Source organism: Lepus europaeus, chromosome 10 (assembly GCF_033115175.1).
Source record: "Lepus europaeus isolate LE1 chromosome 10, mLepTim1.pri, whole genome shotgun sequence".
NCBI classification, from domain to species: Eukaryota; Metazoa; Chordata; class Mammalia; order Lagomorpha; family Leporidae; genus Lepus; species Lepus europaeus.
In genome coordinates, this window is record NC_084836.1 from 27,885,751 (window position 1) to 27,909,081 (window position 23,331).

Consider the following 23,331-nt stretch of genomic DNA (forward strand, 5'->3'; position numbering starts at 1 on the left):
TCTATTCTAAGCCCAACTTGTTCTTTCATTTCTCTATTCTCTTCAAGGTAGGAAACTAATTCTATTATGAAGGAATCTGTAGGATGCACAATTTAATCTTTAGACCTTATAAAAGAGATGGCTAACATTTTTCTGTAATAGCATAGCCAAAATAAGAACTTAAATAATAATCTCATAGCTAGATTCACTTTGCCATCAGCGAAGTATACAGTAAGTAGAAAAAACCTCCCTTTCAGACCAAAGGGAAAGAAAGTTTTAAAGTGAGAATATAATTTTCCTCATGGGCATTGTCTACCTTAGAAAAACTACTACAGAACATGCCTGTGACTATAGACTTGTAGTTCAGGCCACCGAAGATTAGAGATGGGACACGGGCACTCCCTTGACTTGCATCCTCTGGTCTGCTTTAACACAAACCAGGAGGAAAAGAAAACTAGGCATCAGAAGCAATGGGTGGCAGACCTATTAATGGCTGACATGTACATTGATCTGCCCTCAAGGAGACCCAACAGGCCAGTCCACTGCAGTGCTTTCAATGTGGTAAGCCTGGGCTTCAGCAGAAGTCAGCTTGTGAAGAGCCCTGGCAGCTCTGCCAAGAGTTGGATCACTGGAAATGGACCTGCCCTGGAGTCGAAGGATGCCCAGGTCAGAGCCACAGATCTTATTGGCTCTAAGCTGAAAAGCCCTTCACTCAGCCCAACTTCCAAAGTGACCACTGCAGCTGAGGGGATGGTCAAGTAGGGTCAGCAACATTGCAGGCAGAACTGTAAATTTCTTGTTAGAGATGCCACCTGCCTTTACCTGGCCAGCTCTCCTCCCAGGCCAGCCAAGTAATGAAAGTCAACAGAGTGCCTTCCCCTAGGAGGTTCACACCTCCCTTAGGATATACCCCATGTGAAGAGATAGATAGGTCTGGGCCTCTTAACTTACAAGGCCTAAAGTCCACCAGATTATTATCAAGCCCCTTCTATCAGGTTCTATTTGCCTCTCAATCAGAAAACTTAATTGTAGCTTAGACAGCACCTTTCTTAGCACATCTAATAATGACTCTGTCCTTTGTTCTAGACCCTGTCTAGCACACTTGGGCCTCATTCCTTTGTAATCATAACCTCTACTCTAGCACCAATGGCTCTACTCCCAACCTGTGTGTACTGATGGTCCTCTTCCCCACTTAATGCTGTATAATTGTTCAAACTGGTAATTGCCACTCTTAGGATCATTGGTTACTATCCTCACTCTGTCTTTTATGCCTTGTCTAAATATGATCAGAGTTGGTGAACTTGGAAGGCTTCCATAGCCTTGGCAACTCATGACGACAGCCTAGGGTGGTTACTGGCGCCATAAACTAGAGTGTCAATTTGTTGGGTCAACAACAAGAGCCACTGTGCAGTTGCTCCTCATGTGGGATCTCTGTCCTTAATGTGCTGTACATTGTGATTTAATGCTATAACTAGTACTCAAACAGTATGTTTCACTTTGTGTTTCTATGTGGGTGCAAACTGTTGAAATCTTTATACTAAATTGATCTTCTGTATATAAAGAGAATTGAAAATGAATCTTGATGTGAATGGAAGGAGAGAGGGAGCGGGAGAGGGGAGGGTTGTGGGTGGGAGGGAAGTTATGGGAGGGGAAAGCCATTGTAATCCATAAGCTGAACTTTGGAAATTTATATTCATTAAATAAAAGTTAAAAAAAAAAAAAAAACCTAGACATGGTCATAGTCAAAGTGGAAGTTCTCTCCTCCCTTCAGAGAAAGGTACCTCCTTCTTTGATGGCCCATTCTTTCCGCTGGGATCTCACTCAAAGAGATCTTTCATTTAGGTTTGTTTTTTGCCACAGTGTCTTGGCTTTCCATGCCTGAGAAACTCTCATGGGCTTTTTAGCCAGATCTGAATGCCTTAAGTGCTGATTCTGAGGCCAGAGTGCTATTTAGAACATCTGCTGTTCTGAGTCTGCTGTGTATACTGCTTCCCAATTTGGATTGTTCTCTCCTTTTTAATTTTATCAGGTATTATTAGCAGACACTAGTCTTGTTTATGTGATCTCTTTGACATTTAATCCTATCATTATGATCAGTTATGAACTGGAACTGATCACTTTGACTAGTAAGATGGCATTGGTATATGCCACCTTGATGGGGTTGAATTGAAATCCCCTGGCATGTTTCTAACTCTACCGTTAGGGTTAAGTCCGAGTGAGCAGATATCATGCCTTTTAAACTCTAAGGAAGACAGCTTAATTTCATTCTACTTGCAAACAATATTTTAATGCCTTTTTAAAAAGAAATATAAACTAATTGATTAATGTGTTATAATACAAGGAATATTCCATAGAGGAATAATATTGCTACCTAACTTTGTGATTGATAGATGATGTAGAACTATAAAATTTGACTTTGAATTTATTAAAATGTGTGAGAAAACTCATATATTTTGGGAGAAGGTCTTCTTTTTAACATGCCTTTTGACATTCTTTGGTATTTTTATGTGTAAGTTAATAATTTTGGCTATTGTTCTTTTGTCAGTTAGAAAATAAAGTGGTTACATTAAATCATATTATAAATATTTTAGAAGATTTATTTATTTATTTGAAAGGAGAGTTACAGAGAGAGAGAGAGAGAGAGAGAGATTATCTTCCATCTGTTGATTCACTCCCCAAATGGCCACAACAGCTAGGGCTGGATCACATATGGGTCTCCCATGGGAGAGTAGGAGCCCAGGGACTTGGGTCATCTTCTGTTGCTTTCCCAGGTGCATTATTAGGGAGCTGGATTGGAATTGGAACAGTTTGAACTCAAACTGGTGCCCATATGGGATGCTGGCATCGTAGGTAGTATTTTAACCTACTATGCCACAATGCCAGCCCAAATATTTTTATATTTAATATAAATTTAGTAGAGTTAACTTTTCAGCTGTGAATTAGACCATGTCCAACACATAAACTTTCAACATAAAGGCATTCATAGTCTATACTTGTTCTTCCTTTTGATTTACTAATTTAGTGTTTAGTTCTCTGCAGCATGGCTTTTGCCCTACCATTCTCCTGGAATTTGTTCCTCAAAGGTCAGCAGTAACCTGGATTATTTTCATTATTGTTTTACTTAACCTCTATTTTAATTACCTGTTGCCATGTAACAGTCTACCCAGTGCTTAATGAGTTTATTACTGCTCATCATTCTTTAGGAGAGGTAGATTTCTCTTTAAGTGATATTCATGGAAAAGCCAGAAAGTTCCAATTGGCCTTGCATTTATGGCTGGAAGTTGGTATTGAATGCTTGCTGAGTGCATATTGGGGACTCAGTTCTCCTTTCTATGATCTCTCTGTGTGACTGCTTGATCTTAGAAAGTAGGAGTTGGGTTCCAAAAAGGAGCATTCTGATAGCAAAGAAGCAGAACCTGCCTATTTTCTTTAGGTCTGATTCAAAAGTGGCAGAGCAATGCTTCTGCCACATACTATTGGTGGAAGCAGTCATAAAGCCAGCTCAAATTTGAGAAATAAAGAAATAAACTTCATCTTTTAATGGAGCAGTGGATTTTGCATATAGGAAGGGAAGAATATGATGGCAGTCATCTTTGTAGACTACCACAAGCTCTGCAAAATTTGACTCTGTTTTCTGTTTTTCCTTTTAGTCTTCTGGCACCTCATACCATTGTGATCATTTTTTATGTTTTCTGTGGTGCTCTTCCTCCATATAATCTTCCTACAGATAACAACTAACTCCATAACTTCCTATTAAACTACATCTTCAGCCTTAAATTATCTTCCAAATTGGTGAATAGGTAGCTTCCCTTAGATGTTTCAAAGGCATCACATGGTTGATCTTCTGAAAGAGTTCATAGTATTTCCTTCTGAACCTACTCCTTCTCTTCTGTTGGTTCTCCTGGAGAATGACAGCATTATGTGTCTATCTAGATACTAAAGCCGGAAAATTGGATATATCCCTATTCATTTCATCTGATCTGTCACAAAATTTAGTTAATGCTGTTTCTTTAACAGCTCTCATGTCCTTTTCCATCCTCACTTCTACAACTTATATTCTGCAACTTTAGACCTTATCATATCTCACTCAAAAATATTTTTCTTTATTTATAGTTGACTTTCTGCCTTTAGTCATGCACCTTTCCAATTCTCCATATTGTTGGATAATTAAGTTCTTAAAATGTAAATTTGATTGCTGTTACTCTAAATTATAACTTTTACTGGTTTCTCCTTGATTATGGGGCATTGTGTACTTTGTCAGGTTTATCTTTTGTTATAAGTCCTCTTTCCTTCTCCCTGCACTGCTCTACTTTATGACAGTTGTGTAACACAGTGGATAGCATGTGACTATAGGTAGGATATGTCTTTTAGATCAAAACTTCACGACTTGGAATCAAACTTTAAATGATTTAAGAAGATACATGTTGAAAATTGAGGCCTTGCCGCCCTTTTTCTTTAGCACTCACTTCTTTTCATTAGTTTCTCGTGTGTTCTTCTGCGATAATCTATGCCTATAAATGTATATGTTTATGTCTCTGTAGACATAAATCAGTGTGTAAACATCATACATGAAAGGTGCCAATTCTACATTATTCTGTATCATTCATTTTTCTCTGTAAAATGCATTCATATCAATGCAAATAGGGCTATCTCATTTTTTAAATGATAGCATGCAATTTTATTTCTTTTCTTGAATACTTTGCAATTCCATGTAATGTTGTGGCATATGTTCTTATGGAGATATCATTTGTACATGTTTGACTATATCTGTAAGATAAATATTTAGGCAAAGATTCCCTTTAATGTTTTGATAGATATTGCCAAATTGTCTTTTGTAGATAGCCTGAGATTGTTTTGATATGTTACACATTTCAAAAGATTGTCTTTATTAGGCAAATTACTTTTACAACTTTGTTGAAATGACACTTTATAAAAGATTAATTGGAACAACTGAGATTACTGAATTAGAAGTTAAATCACAATTCTTTTAAAAACTTTATTAAATTTTAGTATGAACCATTTAGGTATGTTGTTATTCCTTTCTTAATCATTTTGTTTTCTATGTAGAGTTAGAAGATTAATAATAGGGAAAACCTACAACATACCCACACATTTCCATTTACCCGTAAAGATTTAAATGTCTTGTGGTTGGATTGTGGTTTCTGTAGTCACCTTAGTTCATTAGACAACATGGAAGAGAGGAGGGATGGGTCTCACACTCACACACACACACACACAGAGACGCACAACAGATAAATGAAAATGTCACAAAAGATGTATTTTGAGAGTCAACAAAACTCTTAGGAATCTATTTTCTAATTTTATTTTAATGTGTAGAAGATTAAAGACTTGACCTCAAAGATTATCTCCATCATGAAGCCCTTTTCCAATCCTCTAGGTAGAAGTGACCACTATCTTTATGCTTCTGTTTTAGTTTCTATCATAGAACTGATCATGGATTGTTACACTTACTTATTTACATGTTTACTTCCCCCATTAGACTGAGCAACTTGAGAGTCTGGCACAAACAACATATGCCTGTTGAATAATGAATGAATGAATTACTTACATATTACTGGCTATAAAGGTAGAAGACTCTTTTCTTCATCCTTTACATTTGTCTTTGTTTGCAATTTCCTTTCTGTTCTGTTATTAACCCTATTTCACGGATGAAGATGTTCTTTATCCTCCACCCCAATCTCCATCCAAGTGTTTGATTCTCATAACAGTCTGTCCTATAATCTTTCACTTTACTGATATCTTTTACTTACGCTGGAGTGGACTTGACCTTCTCATCATTAGACCTGATCCTATTCTTGTATTGCCTTTAGAGTAGAATCAGTTCATTTGAGTATTCCTCATCAACTCCTGTTCCCTTTCCATTTTTTTGTAATTTTTTTTTTATCATGGCTGTCATTGGTAGTGGCATGGATTAAGAGAATTTTTCTGCTAACAGTCCAACAAAGGAAGAAATCTCGCCATCCAGAATAATAATCCCACATGTGTTTTCTCATGTAATTTCCCGCCTGCATTAGGGCCTAGGGTGGTCTACTTATAATTCTTTGTCAGTTAGAGTCTTGGGTGTGGAGAATAGAATATATCAGTATGTTCTCAAACAAGAACAAGTGTTTTATACTCAAGGAACAAAATGCAGCCAATGTGTTCAAGCTAAGTGAATGGAGGGGAGAGTGATAAGTTCAGGACTAGACTGGGCAGATTTTATAGTCCCTGTAAATGAGTTTCGATTTTATGCTAACTGCCATAGGCAGCCGTTGATGCTTATTGCTGGTAAATAAATGGAAGACATTGTGCTTTTGGCTGAGGTACTTACCTTTCAGTACATGATTATTTCCATGAAAAAATGTTTTCCATTTATAAGTAGTGAGCTTTAGGAATAACTATTTTTTTTAGGTTTTATATATATATGTGTTATTATACATGAAATATGTAGTGGTTTTTTTTTAAGAATTGTGAAAACTGTAATAATCATGTAGTTACTAGCCATAATTTGTTAAGTGACCAGTTTGTTAATTAAAGAACACTAATTACTAATTCCTTTTCCTCCTATATATGTTTAGCGATGATATAACACTACTCAGACAAGAAGTCCAAGACCTACAGACTTCACTTAAGGTGAGCATAAACATGATTATACTTATTTGCATTCAGCATTTCAGATAATAAATATTTTAAAATTTATTAATTAAATATCTTTTGTACCAGGAAGAAAAATGGTACTCAGAAGAATTAAAGAAAGAATTAGAAAAATATCAAGGGCTACAACAGCAAGTAATTACTTTTAAATACTTGAAACATGTTTATTATGTATTTGCATTTCAGTTATGCATAATACTTTTTTATGTGCAAGTGGTCTATACAAATAATATTTTAATTTATTTCCCTGTGTTTAATAGTCTACAGGGTATTAAAAATTTTTTTTTTTAAATTTCAGTGAAAACAAATATCAGGGAAGCAAAGATGTAACTATTAAAGGTCTTCTGTCAGGGCTTAGCTGCCTATGGATTTTTTTTTTTCAATACTGGACTTACCATATTTTCTGACAATAAACATAAATGGTTAAAAAAGATAGGTTCAAACAATAATGAATCACTTCAAAGAATTTGTGTTTGTGACAACTTAGAGGACAAATTTGGAATGACTAAAATATTTGTAGGGAAAAATATTAGCTGTTTGTGCTAGTGATGATTGAAAATATGAGAAACTGCTTTATTAACAATGTTAGTTTTTTAAAATCTTTAAAAAATATTTACTTGAGAGGCAGAGAGACAGGGAAGCAGGAAGGGATGAAGAGTGAGAGCAGGAACAAAAGAGAGACCACACTCCCATCTGCTGGTTCTTTATTCAGAATCATCCACCTGCTTGTTCATTCCCCAAATGGCCACAACAATCAGGTCTGGGCCAGGCCAAAGCCAAGAGCCAGGAACTCCTTCCTGGTCTTCCACATGGTGATGGGGACACAAGTACTTGGGCCATCTTCTACTGCCTTCCTAGGCCGATTTGTTGGGAACTGGGTCAGAGACTTGAACCAGCATTTTGCTATGGGATATCAGTGAGTTAAGCCACAGCTCTCCCCTCCATTCACTTAGCTTGAATGCATTGCCTTCATTTTGTTCCTTGAGTACGACACACTTGTTCCTGCTTGAGAGCATACTGATATTCTATTCTCCTGCACCACAGTAAACTTAATTTATTTTTTACTTGTTGATTCTTGTATAATGAAACTTAGCTTACAAAGCCACACTGTACAGCTGTACAAAAATATTTCCTTTCTTTACCTATTCTATAAGATTTTTAATATTTTTGTTTTACTTTATTTTAATTTTTAACTTTTCTTGTTAAAAACTAAGATACTAAGATAACCTAGGCCTGCACAGAATCAGGATCATCAATATCATTGTCTTCCACCTCCAAATATTGTCCCACTGGGACAGGAGTGGGGAACTTCCCATATAAGCCTTGTGAAATCCTTCGGTCTGGCCCCACCAAGGCAACCACAAGCAGGACTTGAAGTTCAGTAACTTTTTTTTTAAGGGAAAGAGTTTATTGGGGGAAACCTGACAGACCAGAGGAAAGGGGTGAAGAAGGAAAAGAGGGAGAAGGAGAGCATAAGAGAGAGAGAGACAGAGATCAGATGTAGAGAGTCACGTGTTCAGGAACAGGTCCTTTTAAAACTTCACTGGGGGACAGGCAGGGAAGTAGGAGCAGTGAATCCCATTAGGATGGGGGTGAGGCTGACACCAGTGGTTGGGCCATGTGGCCACCTGGCTTCCAGCAATGGCAGTAGGGGCTAGAGCCTACGATGGTGTCAGGGTGTAGATCGTGCCATAGATAAGACTGCTGCAGACTAATTTTTAAAAATTTTTTAATTATAAATTTTTTTTATTTGGAAGGCTGAGCTGCAGCCACAGAAAAAGGGACACATACATACACACACACACACACACAGAGACAGAGAGAGAGAGAGAGAGAGAGATTTTCCATCTACTGATTCACTCCCCTAGATGGCTGCAACAGCCAGGGCTGGGCTGAGAGCCAAAAGCAGGAGTTTCTTCCGGGTCTCCCATGTTGGTGTAGGAGCCCCAGCACTTGGGCCATCCTCCACTGCTCTCCCAGATGCATTAGCAGGGAACTGGATTGGAAGTGGAGTAGCCGGGACTTGAACCAGTACCCACATGGGGTGCTGGCACTGCATACGGTGGCTTTACCCACTATGTCACAGTGAGCAGGCTAATTATTAAGTTGATAATTTTTTATGGCACACAAATAATGTAAGAAATATCCAAATGGCCTTTGGAGGATTAAAGGTTCCCAGCCGTCACACTGGGAGCTATTCAGGGGCAGCAACATGCATGGAACTGTCACATTCGATGATAATGATGCCTTCTTATGCAATGCCTGATGAAGGACTTTGCTGAGCTGTTAGTTTTTTTTTTTTTTTTAATAAGTAGAAGGAATACATTTTGAAATAATGATAAAATATAGTATTGTAAATACATAAACAAGTAACAGTTGTTTATTGCTAATATCAAGTATCATATACTGTACATATTGAAGTTCGTATACTTTTCTATGACAAGCAGCATAGGTTTATTTACACTCTCCTATAATGTTATGATGGCTGCAACACAAATAGAGGATAGGAATTTTTCAGCTTAATCATTTTACTGGACCACTGTTGTATATGTGGTCAATTGTTGATCAAAACATTGTTATGTGGTACATGACTATATATATATGTATGTACATATATATATATAAATACCCTATGAGTTTAGCAAGAATTAAAGAATGATGAATTTTACCAAATCCATAGTTTTAATTTGTTGGACTAAAGTAGATACCCTTCAACAATAGTTCTAACATTTTTGTGAAGTATTCGTAATCCCTTGGCACATTATCTTGGCACATTGTGATTTTCATTTGGTAGTCTTGAGTTTTTCACCAAGAATTATCATTTGAACTGGAAAAGCAAAAGAAGTGAATATCAAGATATTAATCTTATTGCTATTCAATTTCTTTAAATCAGAAGTGCAGTTAAGATAAAAGAAGCTTTTAGTGACCTAAAATGCTTATAATTCATTTATTCTTGTTTGATATAGGAAGGCACTTAAAAAAGTTTTTGAAAGAATGAAATTAAAAGATAAGCTTATTTTGGCCCAAAAAATGGAAATCCATGCACACTTCCTTTATAATATACATTTTCCATAAATTTTTTTAAGATCTCTAGTAGATGCCACTAGCAATTAAGCTTGGGCTATATTATTTTATAATTCTGAAAGTAAGAGAGGAAATTGCCTGCTGCATTAAAGATGATTATTTCACATTTAATAAATTTAAATCAATTCTCTACAGTGCAAGGTATAAATTACCTTGATAGGAAATATATCTGTTGGGGGGAAAATGTATTTTAAATATTGATGATTCTGGGGCTGACACTGTGGCATAACAGGTAAAGCTGCTGCCTGAAGTGCTGGCATCCCATATGGGCACCAGTTCTCTGCCTTTCAAATAAATAAATAAATCTTAAAAAAAAAAAAAAAGAAAGTAGACACTTAGATATTTCCGGTCTTTTTAAAAACACATATTTGATGCTAAGAATAATATGTCTAAATCCAGTTTATAGGGAAATAAAAAGTCAGGTTTACTAGGAAAATCTTAATAAAAATCTTTTAGATATGTTTAATTCTTTAAAATGTAAAAATAATACCAAGGTACTATATTTTGTTCCTAATGCATGTGATAAATTAAAACTTAAGGAATATATTCTTTATTTCTGCTTCTTTTAAAGATGAATTATGAGCCTGAATTAAAGATTTATGCTTTTAACACCTGGTGTTTTAGTGGTGATAGTTCATTGGCACATTTTAGATTTTGCAGATTTTGAAATGTAGATGTTTTATGATTGTAAGGAGATGATCAAAGTTTGATTTCACAAAGCCCGTGGTTTATTGCTATAGTTAGAGAAAATTTTCTGAGGTTCATAGGCTTAAAGTGTGGGAGAATTATATGAACAAATCTACAGGAAATACTCTGAATAGTTGAGCAGCACTGACTACATCATAGGTGAGTTCCAAAACTATTAAAGTCCAATTCCTCAGTTATGATGTGCACAGGTCTCTGTGGAATGTGAAGTCTAAGTAGAGCTTGAGGTGCACCTTTTTTATTATTTGTTTCTGTGGAGTGATGGTGTTCAGCACAGCAGAGATCTGCAGGAATCTCCTGGTGCTAGAGGGCAGTGCAGGTATTGGCAGGCGAGATTCAGTGCTCAAATACTAATGGTGTGGTCCTGTCTCAAGGAGGTATAAGCTGTTGGTCTTGGAGAACTGGCAGACACATTGCAGCCTGCCACAGCACATACTGTTGGTATTAGGAGATCCATTCAATGGAGTATAGCTTGCCGCAACTCTCAATGGGTCTTTCAGACTCTTAGGAGTGTATATTGTGAAATCCAGAAGTTGAGGTCAGTATCTCACATTTGGGGTATGATAAGATCTTATATTGCATTCCCTAGGGGTGGTGGAGTTCCCTATAGATCATTAAATGTGGGATCTGATAAGACATTACAAGCTTAAGGGGAGAAAAGAATGTATTTCAAATTCATATTATAGTAAAACATTTGTGATTCACATAACAAACTATGTATTTGGAACTATTTCCGAGCTACATAACAGTAGGATTTTGAATATTGCCAGATAACTTAAGTTCAAGTATTTGTTTTAGAGCCTATGTTTATAATCATAGTAATTTATATTATTTATATATATTTGAATTCATGGAATTAAAGTGCTATCTATTTTAAGACCCATTAACATTTTTGTAGACTAGTATGTTAACATAGAAAAAAATTCTGTCTTTTAACTGGTGAAGTTCAGTTAGACCATTGTGCTGCTCTGCTTCATAGCACCTTACAGATCTGAAAGAATGGCCACTACTAATCTTTCATCTTCACTGAAATCTTGCTACTTATCTGACAGAATGAGGTTTTCAGAGATTTTTAACATTTGCAATTGTAATTGCATTGTTTATTTCCCCTTTAATACATCCATTTATGTCTTGTTTTCATTGAGGAGGCCAAACCTGATGGACTGGGTGCAGATTCATCAGCAGGTAATTTCACGTAAAGCAGATAGTTTTTCATTTTTCTTTTTCTTCTTTTTCATCCTTCTTTTTTATTGTTTCTTCTTTTTCCTAGATAACTGCTAAATGAATTTGGTTTGTGGTTATACTTTATGATTCTAAAGCAGTGAAGATAATGGTCATATCACAGCTACTTACGAACTTTATAATTTAATCAGTGAACTAAACTCATTTTTTCAGTTCATTTGTATTCTCAAGTTGTAAATAAGTTTGGGGAATATTATATGAATATGATTGAAAATTTGTTTATATTAAAGTTATATGATCTTTGTGCCTTAGTAAATTGATGATACTAGCATCTTTGTAAATGTCTTTAACTGCAGGATTGTTCAACGTATAGTGTAATTTTGAGGAATTCTTATTTTTTTACAAGAAGGAAGTAATATTAGGAGTTGACTAAATACTTTAGTTGATTAATTTCTTTCAAGACTTTGATTGTTGACTGCTTTAAAACTAATTTAAGAGGAACAGAATGTATTTTCTTTGGATGGTATATTTGTGAAATGTGAAGTCAAGATAACTTTTAAGCAAGTATTTGTAGACTATCTTGGGATTATTCCCAGTATTTTTTTCTTGTATGTTTATAAATTATGATTTGTACCCTAAATGACTCAGATGTGCTTAATTCATGATGAACATACTCTGCTTTAATTGGATATTAGACTCACATTGAATGTCTTAATAGCTAAAATGAGTATACTACAATGAATATAAATAATAAAAATTTAGTAAATGTAGTTAACATTATATCTGAACAACTGATATATATTTTTGTAGAAATACAGTCTTTGGAACAGCAATTAGAAGAAGCCCAAACAGAAAATTTTAATATTAAACAAATGAAAGACTTATTTGAGCAGAAAGCAGCACAACTTGCTACTGAAATTGCAGGTAATTTGAATCAGAACTTTTTAGCCAACAATCAGTCTCATTATCTTTTTACCATTATATGTCCTGGATATAAACGTAGTAGGTTAGTATGCTAAGCCTTTGGTATAGACTGTGGTTGTCATTAGTGGAGTTTAATGATACCCGAGTTGCTGCATAAATTATTTTGTCTTCCCATCTCCTTCCTTAAAAAGATTGAATTTTTTCCCTGTGGATTCTTCCTGAAGTTTATTCATCTTTTGTGGTATGCTTGATGATTAAATAGTAACATTTGAGTGAAATTGATTAAATTATATAGTATACATTTAACACTTGGTTATGCTATTAATTGTATATATTTATATTTTAAATTTTATTTAATGAACATAAATTTCCAAAGTACAGCTTATGGATTACAATAGCTTCCCCCCCCCATAACTTCCCTCCCACCCACAACACTCCCCTCTCCCACCACCTCTCCTCTTCCATTCACATCAAGATTAATTTTCAATCATCTTTATATACAGAAGATAAATTTAGCATATTTTAAGTAAAGATTTCAACAGTTTGCACCCACACAGAAACACAAAGTGCAAAATACTATTTGAGTACTAATTATAGCATTAATTAAACACCTAAGAATAATTGTGTATTAATTACAGAGTTCAACCAATAGTTTTAAGTAGAACATAAAAAAATACTAAAAGGGTAAAGTATTAAGTTCTTTTTTTTTCTTGTTTTTTTTTGTTTGTTATATAGTTATTTTTTTTTTATTTAATAAATGTGAATTTACAAAGTGCAACTTTTGTATTGTTGTGGCTTCCCACCCCCAACCTCCCTCCCTCCCATGGCCCTCCCCTCTCCCACTCCCTCTCCCATCCCACCCTTCATCGAGTTTCATTTTTAATTACCTTCATATACTGAAGATCAACTTAGTATATACTAAGCAAGGATTTCAACAGGCTGCACTCTCACAACCACACAAGGTATAGGGTATTGTTCGACTAGTAGTGTTTTTAAGTTTCATAGTAAAACACATTAAGGACAGAGATCCTACGTGGGGAGCATGTACCCAGTGACTCCCGTTGTTGATTTAACAATTGGCACTCTTATTTATGATGTCAGCAATCACCTGAGACTCTTGCCATGAGCTGTCTAGGCTATGGAAGCCCTTTGAGTTCACCGACTCTGAACTTGTTTAGTCAAGGCAGTATCACAGTGGAGGTTCCTTCCTCCCTTCAGAGAAAGGCGCCTCTCTCCTTGATGGCCTGTTCCTTCTGCTGGGGTCTTGTTCACCAGGATCTTTCATTTAGATTGTTTTTTGCCACCGTGTCATGGCTTTCCATGCCTGTGAGACTCTCATGGACCTTTTAGCCAGATCTGAATGTCCCAAGGGTTGATTCTGAGGCCGGAGTGCTGTTTTGGGCATTTGCCATTCTATGAGTCTGCTGTGTGTCCTGCTTCCCCTGCAGGATCATTCTCTCCCTTTTAATTCTATCCTTCATTATTTGCTTACACTGGTCTTTATATTATATAGTATACATTTAACACTTGGTTATGCTATTAATTATATATCTTGTTTTAAAATTTACATGCTGTTAGATAAGGTATTGTATGTCATTAAGTATAGATTAAATGCTAATTACTACAGGGTTGGTGGAATTTGTGTAGTCAGAAGCATTTGCTTATTTTAGGTTCATCATTTAATATAATCAGAAGTGCAGTTTTATTGTGTATGTTTAGTTTTATAGGGAATGTGAATTTGAGTGATATAGATATGCAGAGAAATATATAGGAATTCACACAAAATTATCCTTCCCAAGAATTAGTTTCATGAAACTAGTATTTATGCAACTATATTTACTTAGATATTAAATCAAAATATGATGAAGAAAAGAGTCTTCGAGAAGCTGCTGAACAAAAAGTGACACATCTGACAGAAGAATTAAACAAAGAGGCAACTCTAATTCAAGATCTGAAGACTGAACTGGTAATTTAGACACTATTTATTATGATGTGCTTTTGTTCTGATGAAATATGTATTCTGAAGAAATGTTTAAAAAATATAACCTGAGGCCGGCGCTACAGCTCACTAGGCTAATCCTCCGCCTGTGGCACTGGCACTCCGGGTTCTAGTCCCGGTTGGGGCGCCGGTTCTGTCCCGGTTGCTCCTCTTCCAGTCGAGCTCTCTGCTGTGGCCAGGGAAGACAGTGGAGGATGGCCCAAGTGCTTGGGCCCTGCACCCGCATGGGAGACCAGGAGGAAGCACCTGGCTCCTAGCTTCAGACTGGCGCAGCGTGCCGCTGTAGCAGCCATTTGAAGGGTGAACCAACGGAAGGAAGACCTTTCTCTCTGTCTCTCTCTCTCTCTCTCACTGACTAACTCTGCCTGTCAAAATATATATATATATATATATATATATATATAATCTGAATATGGAAGAATTTAAAAATTGCCTATATTTTGCCACCTACATATTCATACATATTGTATATATAATTGTTAAATAAAAATGGAATGTTAAATAACATTACCATTACATTTTTTTAGTTAGTATCAAAATTGTATATATTTTTATAGTTTCTATAGCTGTGTCTTTGATCTTGACATTCCTTAGCTCTTTTTTTTTGTAAATGTACTTACTATTAAGATATTCCTGATTGAATTTCTAGCTTTCATTTCAAATTGAAGAAGTATAAAATCATATTTCCTCTATAACTGTATTTCTGTCATTGATACCATATATCTTCAACACTTTCACCAGGCTTAACTTGAATCCATCGTTGACTTCTTTCTTTCCTTTATTAGTACTCAACAACTATATGAATAAATGAATTAACTACATCTAAGCAGAAGCAAACACTAATTGTGCTTCTATCTGATCTTTCTTCTTTTTCATTACTGGTTTCCTGGGATCGGAAAAGAAGTATTTGTTAAGTTATTGTTTTGGTCAATGTAAGTTGTTTGTGAAGAAAGGGAAAGCAAATAAAGTAGCAGTGATAACTGAATTTGCTAGATTGGCCCTTACATGATAGTACTATTAAATATAAGACAGAGTGGGAAGAGGAGGTGGCTTGTTGGGGGGAAGTTATTAGTGTTAGATGCTTAGGTTCCAAAAGCTGGTAATAAGGATTATTTTAATTTTGATTTCTTTCTAATGAAACAGTCCTAAAATGCTTATTATTTTACTTTTTCATCATAGTTTCTAATTAAAATGTGTTGTATCACAGCTTCAGAGACCTGGTATAGAAGATGTTGCTGTGCTGAAGAAAGAACTAGTCCAAGTTCAAACACTAATGGATAATATGACCTTGAAACGTGAGAGAGAATCTGAAAAACTCAAAGATGAATGCAAGAAGTTACAAGCAGAATGTGCTAACTCAGAGGTAATGAAGTTCAGGGAACTTAAATGTGATTGATAGTAGCTTATGTTCATATAGTGAATGCTATTGAGTGAAGCTAAGATTTGAGATTTTTCTAAGTGGTCTACCAAAATAGTATTTGCCTATCTTTCAATTGATGTGAATCATATTTGTCTATAGTTAATGTGGACTGATAGCAAATATATCTTACTTTTGCTTCATAAACTAGATACTTGAGGATGAATGTTTGCATACTAAATTATTATTCTGTTTAATAAATGATGTAGACTGTGGAAAGATGAAATTTAAAGTTAAATTTACCCAATGGTAATTGATAAATGGCAACTGAATTTATCTTAGTCTGATAGGAGTAGAGGAAAATATAATTTTAAAAAATTATATTTATTTAACTGAAAAACAGAATTGGAGGTATGGGAAGAGAGGGAGAGATCTTACATCTGCTGGCTCATTCTTCAGATGCCCTCAGAAGCACTGGGCCAGGCCAAAGCCAGGAGGTAGGAACTTCATCTGGGTCTGCCATGTGCATGGCAGAAACCCAAGTACTTGGACCATCATCTGTTGGATCAGAAACAGAGGAGCTAGGACTTGAACTGGCACTCTCATATGAGATGTGGCATCCCAAGTATCAGCTTAACTTGCTGTACCACAGTGTCCTGCTCAAGAATAAAATTTTCTACAATTACATTACCAATGCTATTTGGAAAAAAAAATTTAGGAACTGCTTTTCTCATAAGATTATTTCTGTTGGGCAATAAATTTGATAGTTTGAAGCAATCTTAAAAATGATATAGTCTGACACTCCCTCTAGAACTCCTGTTGTGAACCACAACTATCACTAGGTGGTGTATTAAATGCCTATTTATCCCTAAGTGACCCATTCTGTTGAGTTAACATTTGTTCCCCTGTAACTCATGTGCACTGGTTCTAGGAATTACACAGAATAAATTGTTTCTCTTTTCACATGGATATTTCAAAACTATTCATATTTTGCTGGCTTTTTCCTCTTCCAAAATAAACATTCTCAGTTCCTTCTACTATTTCTATACAACATGACTTTGGACTGTAAATTTTTTATATAATTATGTCCTTATATGACAAACTATGATTTGTAATAAGTATATTGGCTTAAAAATGTAACCCTTGTTCTTTTTACTGTTACAGGCAATATTTTCTCACAACTATTATTATTAATTTTTTTAAAGATTTATTTATTTATTTGAAAGTCAGAGTTATACAGAGGGGAGAGGCAGAGAGAGAGAGAGAGAGAGAGAGAGAGAGGTCTTCTATCCAATGGTTCACTCCCCACTTGGCTGCAATGGGTGGAGCTGCGCTGATCCAAAGCCAGGAGCCAGCAGCTTCTTCCAGATCTCCCACATGGGTGCAGGGGCCCAAGGACTTGTGTCATCTTCTACTGCTGTCCCAGGCCATGGCAGAGAGCTGGATTGGAAGTGGAGCAGCCAGGTCTCGAACCAGTGCCCATATGGGATGCCAGTGCTTCAGGCCAGGGCGTTAACCCGCTGCGCCACAGTGCTGGCCCCACAACTATTATTATTTATATTCCTTAAGCTTTCTTAAGTGAATATATTTTTCATGTTTTATTTTTTAAAAATTATTTATTTATTTGTTTATCTGTAAAGCAGAGAGAGACGGAAACAGAAAGAGAGACAAAAGGAGAGGAGAGAGAGCACTGTTCTGTTCACTCCCAAACAACAAGCAGTCAGGGCTGTGCCATGCTGAAGCCAGGAACTTTGGGCCCAGTCAGGGTCTCCTATGGGAACACAGTCAGGCAGCAGGGACCCAAGCACTATCACTTGCTGCCTCCCAGGTTGCACATTACTGGAAGCTGGAAACAGGTGGAGCTGGGATTTGAACCCAAGTGCTCTGATATGGGATGTGATTATCCTAACTGCTGTCTAAACTGCCAGGCCAAACACCTACCTATGTTTTTCATATTTTCAGTTTAAAAGTTAGTATAGTGATGTTTCAGTTTGCATCTCTTAGAGGTTTTTAGTTGGTGATCTAAAAGCTACCCTGTTCATAAATACTAACATGTTAGCTAGCTATGGGATATAAATGTTATAGATATTTCATGACTAATTCACCCTTTATTTTCCTTTGTACTCTATATTATCAGTGGGAGAATGGTGAAATTCATAGGTATAGCATGCATAGATGTTAGGCATTTTGATATTTAACACTTCATTTTAAAATTTATTACCTTTTGGGGTGGGCATATGGCATAGCAGTTAAGATGCCACTTAGTGACCACATCCCTCAGTTCAGGCTCTGATACTGGCCAGTTACCAGCTGCCTGCTGATGTGTGCCTTGGGCGGCAGAGGTAGTGGCTCAGATAGTTTCCCTGCTTACCATCTGAGAAATTAAGATTTTGAGTTCCGGCTCCTGACTTTCACCTGGTCTACCCTGGCTTTTGTGTGCATTTGGAGAGTAAACCAGAGGATTGGAGATTCTCTCTCTCTCTCTTTGCCTTCTAAACAAAATAAACATTTTTTTAAATTTATGATATTTAGATGCAGATTTCTCAAAAGCGATGCTTCATAGCCCAATAAAAACCTAATCTCACAATTTTTCAAACAATTTTAGAGAGTTCATGAACTTATCAAAATCAGTTAAAACTCCTATAATTAATTCATTAGCAAAAAGCAATGATTAATCTATGAGAGCACTTCAAAAAATTCATGGATTAGTGACATTAAAAGATCATTTTGATGAAAAAAGTTTTTGAAGACCATGCCTAGATTTTTCATAATATGCATTTTCCATCAATTTTTGAAGATTCCTTGTATATCCACAAATGCAGAATCTGGAAAAGGCTGAATCAAAGAAGTGTCATGAGGTAAAGTCCCATTTAGATAATGTTAAAGTAGAAATATCTGAATCTAGGTGAACTCTGTACTTCAGTAAGAACTATTCTGATTAAGTCGGCCTGAATACTGATATTTCTGAAATTAATAAAAAATTATACCCTTTTTAAGAAATTCCTTTAAATGTTATTCAAACTTTAAAAATAAATTTAAAAAATTTAATACAGTGAATAAAATTGAGTCAAAATAGTGGTCTTTGCTACCCTGTAGGAGACCAGGATTGAGAGTTTCCAGCTCCGTGCTGCAGCCTGGCCCAGACCTGGTGTTGAGGCCGTGTGGGGAATAACCAGTGTATGGAAGATAATCTCTATGTCTATGTCTATCTCTGTCTCTGCCTGTATGTCTGTTGCTCTATCATTCAAATAAGTAAATAAGTATTTTTAAAATGTCAGTTTTTTGAACATACAGTCTTCTCTGAACTTTTCCAGCTGAGAATGATGGAGTAATACATGTACTTGTTAAACAAATAGAATATTAACAAGGAAAATAAATTTATGTGTTTACTAGCATTTAAAAGATATATGTGGGGACATATTATAGCTTGGTAATGGGAAAATATTCCTGAGTAATATTTAATAATTAATATAAATTTAACTTGGAAGGTTTTTATAAATTTTATTTTTATTTATTTAGATTAGGATATATTTAATAATTAGAAGTCATTTAAGATGAAAGAGTTCTCACTAGAGTTATAAAAGATTTGATATAAAGTTTAGTTTCCCCCTCTATTTGTCCTCTTGTATACAAGGCTAACTGTAGCAAATAGTGATTTTTTTCCCTAAAAAAGATATTTTTAGAAAAAAAGGAAGATGATTTAAAAATCAGGTTTTTACATTTTAACTTGTTCAAATTTTAATGCAGTTTAATCTTTTTAGGTATTTTGAAATAAATTTAGAAAGGGATTTATCTTGCTGAGTAATTACACAGGCAATTCAACATCTCATATTTTTAGTAAAACAAAGATAATATTTATCCCCTGCTTCATTAATTAGTAAATAAGTAATAAAGAATGAAATCTTAGGCTGTATTAAAATATTATTGACAACTTTGGAATGATGGCATAAGAGTCAGACTAATATTATTTTTAGAAATGAACTCTTGTATTTTAAACACCACTAAACTTTGTATACTATGCTGATCACTTTGAACATGGTTTCATTTGTTTCTCTTAAGTCTGTTACACATGAGGCAACTGGGGTTCCATGAGTAAAGTAATTTGTTTAAAGTCATAAACTCAGTAAGAAAACCCTAGAGTTTAAATCTGGATCTTATCCAAAGCCTGTGTTCCTATTTCTGTATCATATTGTCACCCATTTTAACATGGTCTGATGACTGCTTTCTAAGTAAATTTTTAAGTAAATCTTGTCTTAATGACTAACTGCATTTTTATTTTCCCATATTGTATGTTGTAGAATTTGTACTGAGTAATAGCCTGAAATATTTTTGTGTTGCTTCTTATCCCATTTCCATATGAAAAAAATTACTTCCTAATTACTTCATCTCATTTATTTGTTTATAACTACATTCATTTTGTAGTTCTGTTTATGCTAACTGTATGGCATGTATTTTATGATAGTACCCCAGATATTTGTGGAAAAATGGAATTAAAAGTATCATTTATTTTGGTATAAAATTTTGAAATTCATTCATAGTTTTTAATAAACATTTTCTACATTTTATGAAAAAGATATTTTTTGCACCAAAATAAACTCATTCTTTAATTCCATTATTCCATAAACTTTTTAAAACACTTTTGTATTATTTATTTAAATTCAGTTGTTTTAGCTCTCAATTAAGTATGTTGATAAGTTATAGTACATAAATAACTTAGTAGAAAAAGTCATTATAGATGTTACTTTTACTGAACCTAAATATTGGCTTCAAAGGAAAACACATTTTAAGGAATTAAACTAAAAATGCGGCTTTTTGACTGTATTTCTAGTTAGGGCTAAAGGTAAATAGTCTGATGGACAGTTAAATATGTACTTATGTCTGTAACTTTTTTATTGAATGTTTACCTTATGAGTTTATTGACTTTTTTGCCTATGCATTTTTGAATGCATATAGATAATATCCCATTCTGAACATTTGAAATACTTTCTAATTGGCTGTTTTATAGATTGATGATTTAAAGGTTGAAATGTAGTATTAAAAGTCTAAAAGTTCACATGATTGAAAATATCAACACTGGAATTAACATATATTTGGTGTGGTATTTTATGGGAATGATTTTTAAATAATTTTATTTGTATTCCAAATAAACATTTGAATTCCAGTTTTGAGAGTAATGATGTTTATATAGATATGATTATATCCATATATTGCTAATAGAGTATTTAAATGTTTTTGAAAGTATGCTAATTCGAGAAATTAGATTTGTAGGTATGTCTGGACATTTTTATTGTGTGCTCAATGTGTGCTTTTGTCATTCTTGTCTTTCACCTTTCATCCATCATTTTATTATTTTTTTCTGCTTTCTAATGGAGATGCTTAAACTTGAGGTAATGTGTTTTTGTAATAGTTTTTAATATTAATAATGCCCTTAATATACTAACTCCTATTATATGGCAATTTTGTGTTTAAGATAATCTTGGAAATTCAAAGACATGCTCATTTTTGTTTTGTTAATCAAATTTTCAACCATCTTTAAATGATTATTTACTAATAGCAGTAGAATATTAATATAATCATTCTAAAGCACCTATAGGATGTTTGAAATATCATTCCTTAATTATTTTGAGGTTTTTTAAGTAAAAGTTCAATGTTGAATTCAATAATGTAGCATCAAGGAAATACTAATATATCAGTATAACATGGTGTTCTCATGGAAATTAATAAATTTTAATTTCTTGGAGAGAAAATCACTCATTCTTTCAGCAAGTGTTTTCTGAGTGCCTAACTAGCATTGGGAATATAATACTGAGTAAGACAGAGTGCGTGTTCTTTTCTTCCTTTTTTTTTAAAGCTTTTATTTAATAAATATAAATTTCATAGGTACAGCTTTAGGAATATAGCAGTTCTTACCCCCATACCTGCCCTTCTGCCTCCTCCACTCCTATCCCACCTCCTACACCCTCTCCCATTCCACTTTTCATTAAGATTCATTTTTAATTATCTTTATATACAGAAGATCAACTCTATACTAAGTAAAGATTTCAAAAGTTTGCACCCACACAGACACACGAAGTATAAAGTACTGTTTGAAGACTAGTTTTACTGTTAATTCTCATAGTACAACTTATTAAGGACAGAAGATGTCCTACATGGGGAGCAAGTGCATAATGACTCCTATTAGTGATTTAACAATTGACACTCTTATTTATGATGTCATTGATCACCTGAGGTTCTTGTCATGAGCTGCCAAAGCTATGGAAGCCTTTTGAGTCCACAAACTCCATCATTATTTAGACAGGACCATAAGCAAAGTGGAAGTTCTCTCCTCCCTTCAGAGAAAAGTACATCCTTCTTTGATGGCCCCTTCTTTCCACTTGGATCTCACTCACAGAAATCTTTCATGTAGTCCATTTTTTGCCAGTGTCTTGGCTTTCCATGCCTGAAACAGAGCGCATGCTCTTGTAAGGCTTGTAGTCCTTTGTGGAAGCCAAACAATGTATAATAAACCTAATCACAATAGAAAATCAGGTAATAGTAAGTGCTATGAAGAAGAGAAATAAAGCAGCTTTTGGGCTATAGTGAAGCCAGGGATAATGTGAGACAAATTTAGATAGAATGGTCAGGGAAAAAAATCTCCTCCAGGAGGATAGCAGTGAGGAGATCGAAGTGAGCAAGAATTTAGGGAAAAGCCTTGGGAGAAGGGTTCCCAGGAAGTTAGAATGTGTTGGAGTCCAAGGCACAGATGAGCTTGGCTTGTCAAATAGAGAAACAAGTCAGTATGGCAAGAATAGAGACTGTTTGAATTATACTGATAGTGACATCTGAAGAAGGAATGTAAATTATTTTCTTTGAAATTTCTCTCTTTAATGTTTATTTTTCCTGAAATGTAAACATAATATGTGACCTTTATAAAAGGTTATGATTCATAATATGCAGTAGAAAAAGAGAGTGCCTCCTGTAATTCACTCTTCTCCCTCCCTTTCTACATAACTAGCCTCCCTTTTGGTATATACTCTTCTTATGTCTTTCTTTTTTGTCCCTTTCAGTAAATTTGAAAATTTTAATGTTTGCATTTATGTTTATAAACATTTTAGTTTTTCAAAATACTTGAATTTAGTGTACAAAAGATAAATGAAACACCAAATATTTAGTTCTTTAGGTGTTAACTTTGTGGAATCATTTAGAAGAACCTGTCTAAATTCTACAAAATAAAATATGGCACCATATTTTTTTATTATATTTGCTTTATATCTCCTTATTTCATTTTTTCTACATGTTGTAATTTATCAGTAAGCCAGACTTGATGTTACATTTGGCTTACTACATTTTATTATTTAAAGAAACTGTTTTTGTGTGTTTGAAAAGCTGAGAGACAGAAAGAGACAGACAGATCAAGAGTTATCTTCCATTTATTTATTCATTCCCTAAATGCCTGCAAAAGCTAGGG

General features: G+C 34.7%; 1 protein-coding gene across 1 annotated transcript in view; it reads left to right on the plus strand.

Annotated features, from left to right (window-relative positions):
• Positions 1–23,331, plus strand: part of EEA1 (early endosome antigen 1) — a 160,523-nt gene that overhangs the window by 66,892 nt on the left and 70,300 nt on the right. Inside the window, exons 4-9 of the mRNA XM_062203134.1 lie at positions 6,558–6,612; positions 6,703–6,768; positions 11,568–11,607; positions 12,415–12,528; positions 14,373–14,494; positions 15,735–15,890. Of these exons, the coding sequence (XP_062059118.1) occupies positions 6,558–6,612; positions 6,703–6,768; positions 11,568–11,607; positions 12,415–12,528; positions 14,373–14,494; positions 15,735–15,890 (553 nt within the window). The remainder of the gene's footprint in view (positions 1–6,557; positions 6,613–6,702; positions 6,769–11,567; positions 11,608–12,414; positions 12,529–14,372; positions 14,495–15,734; positions 15,891–23,331) is intronic.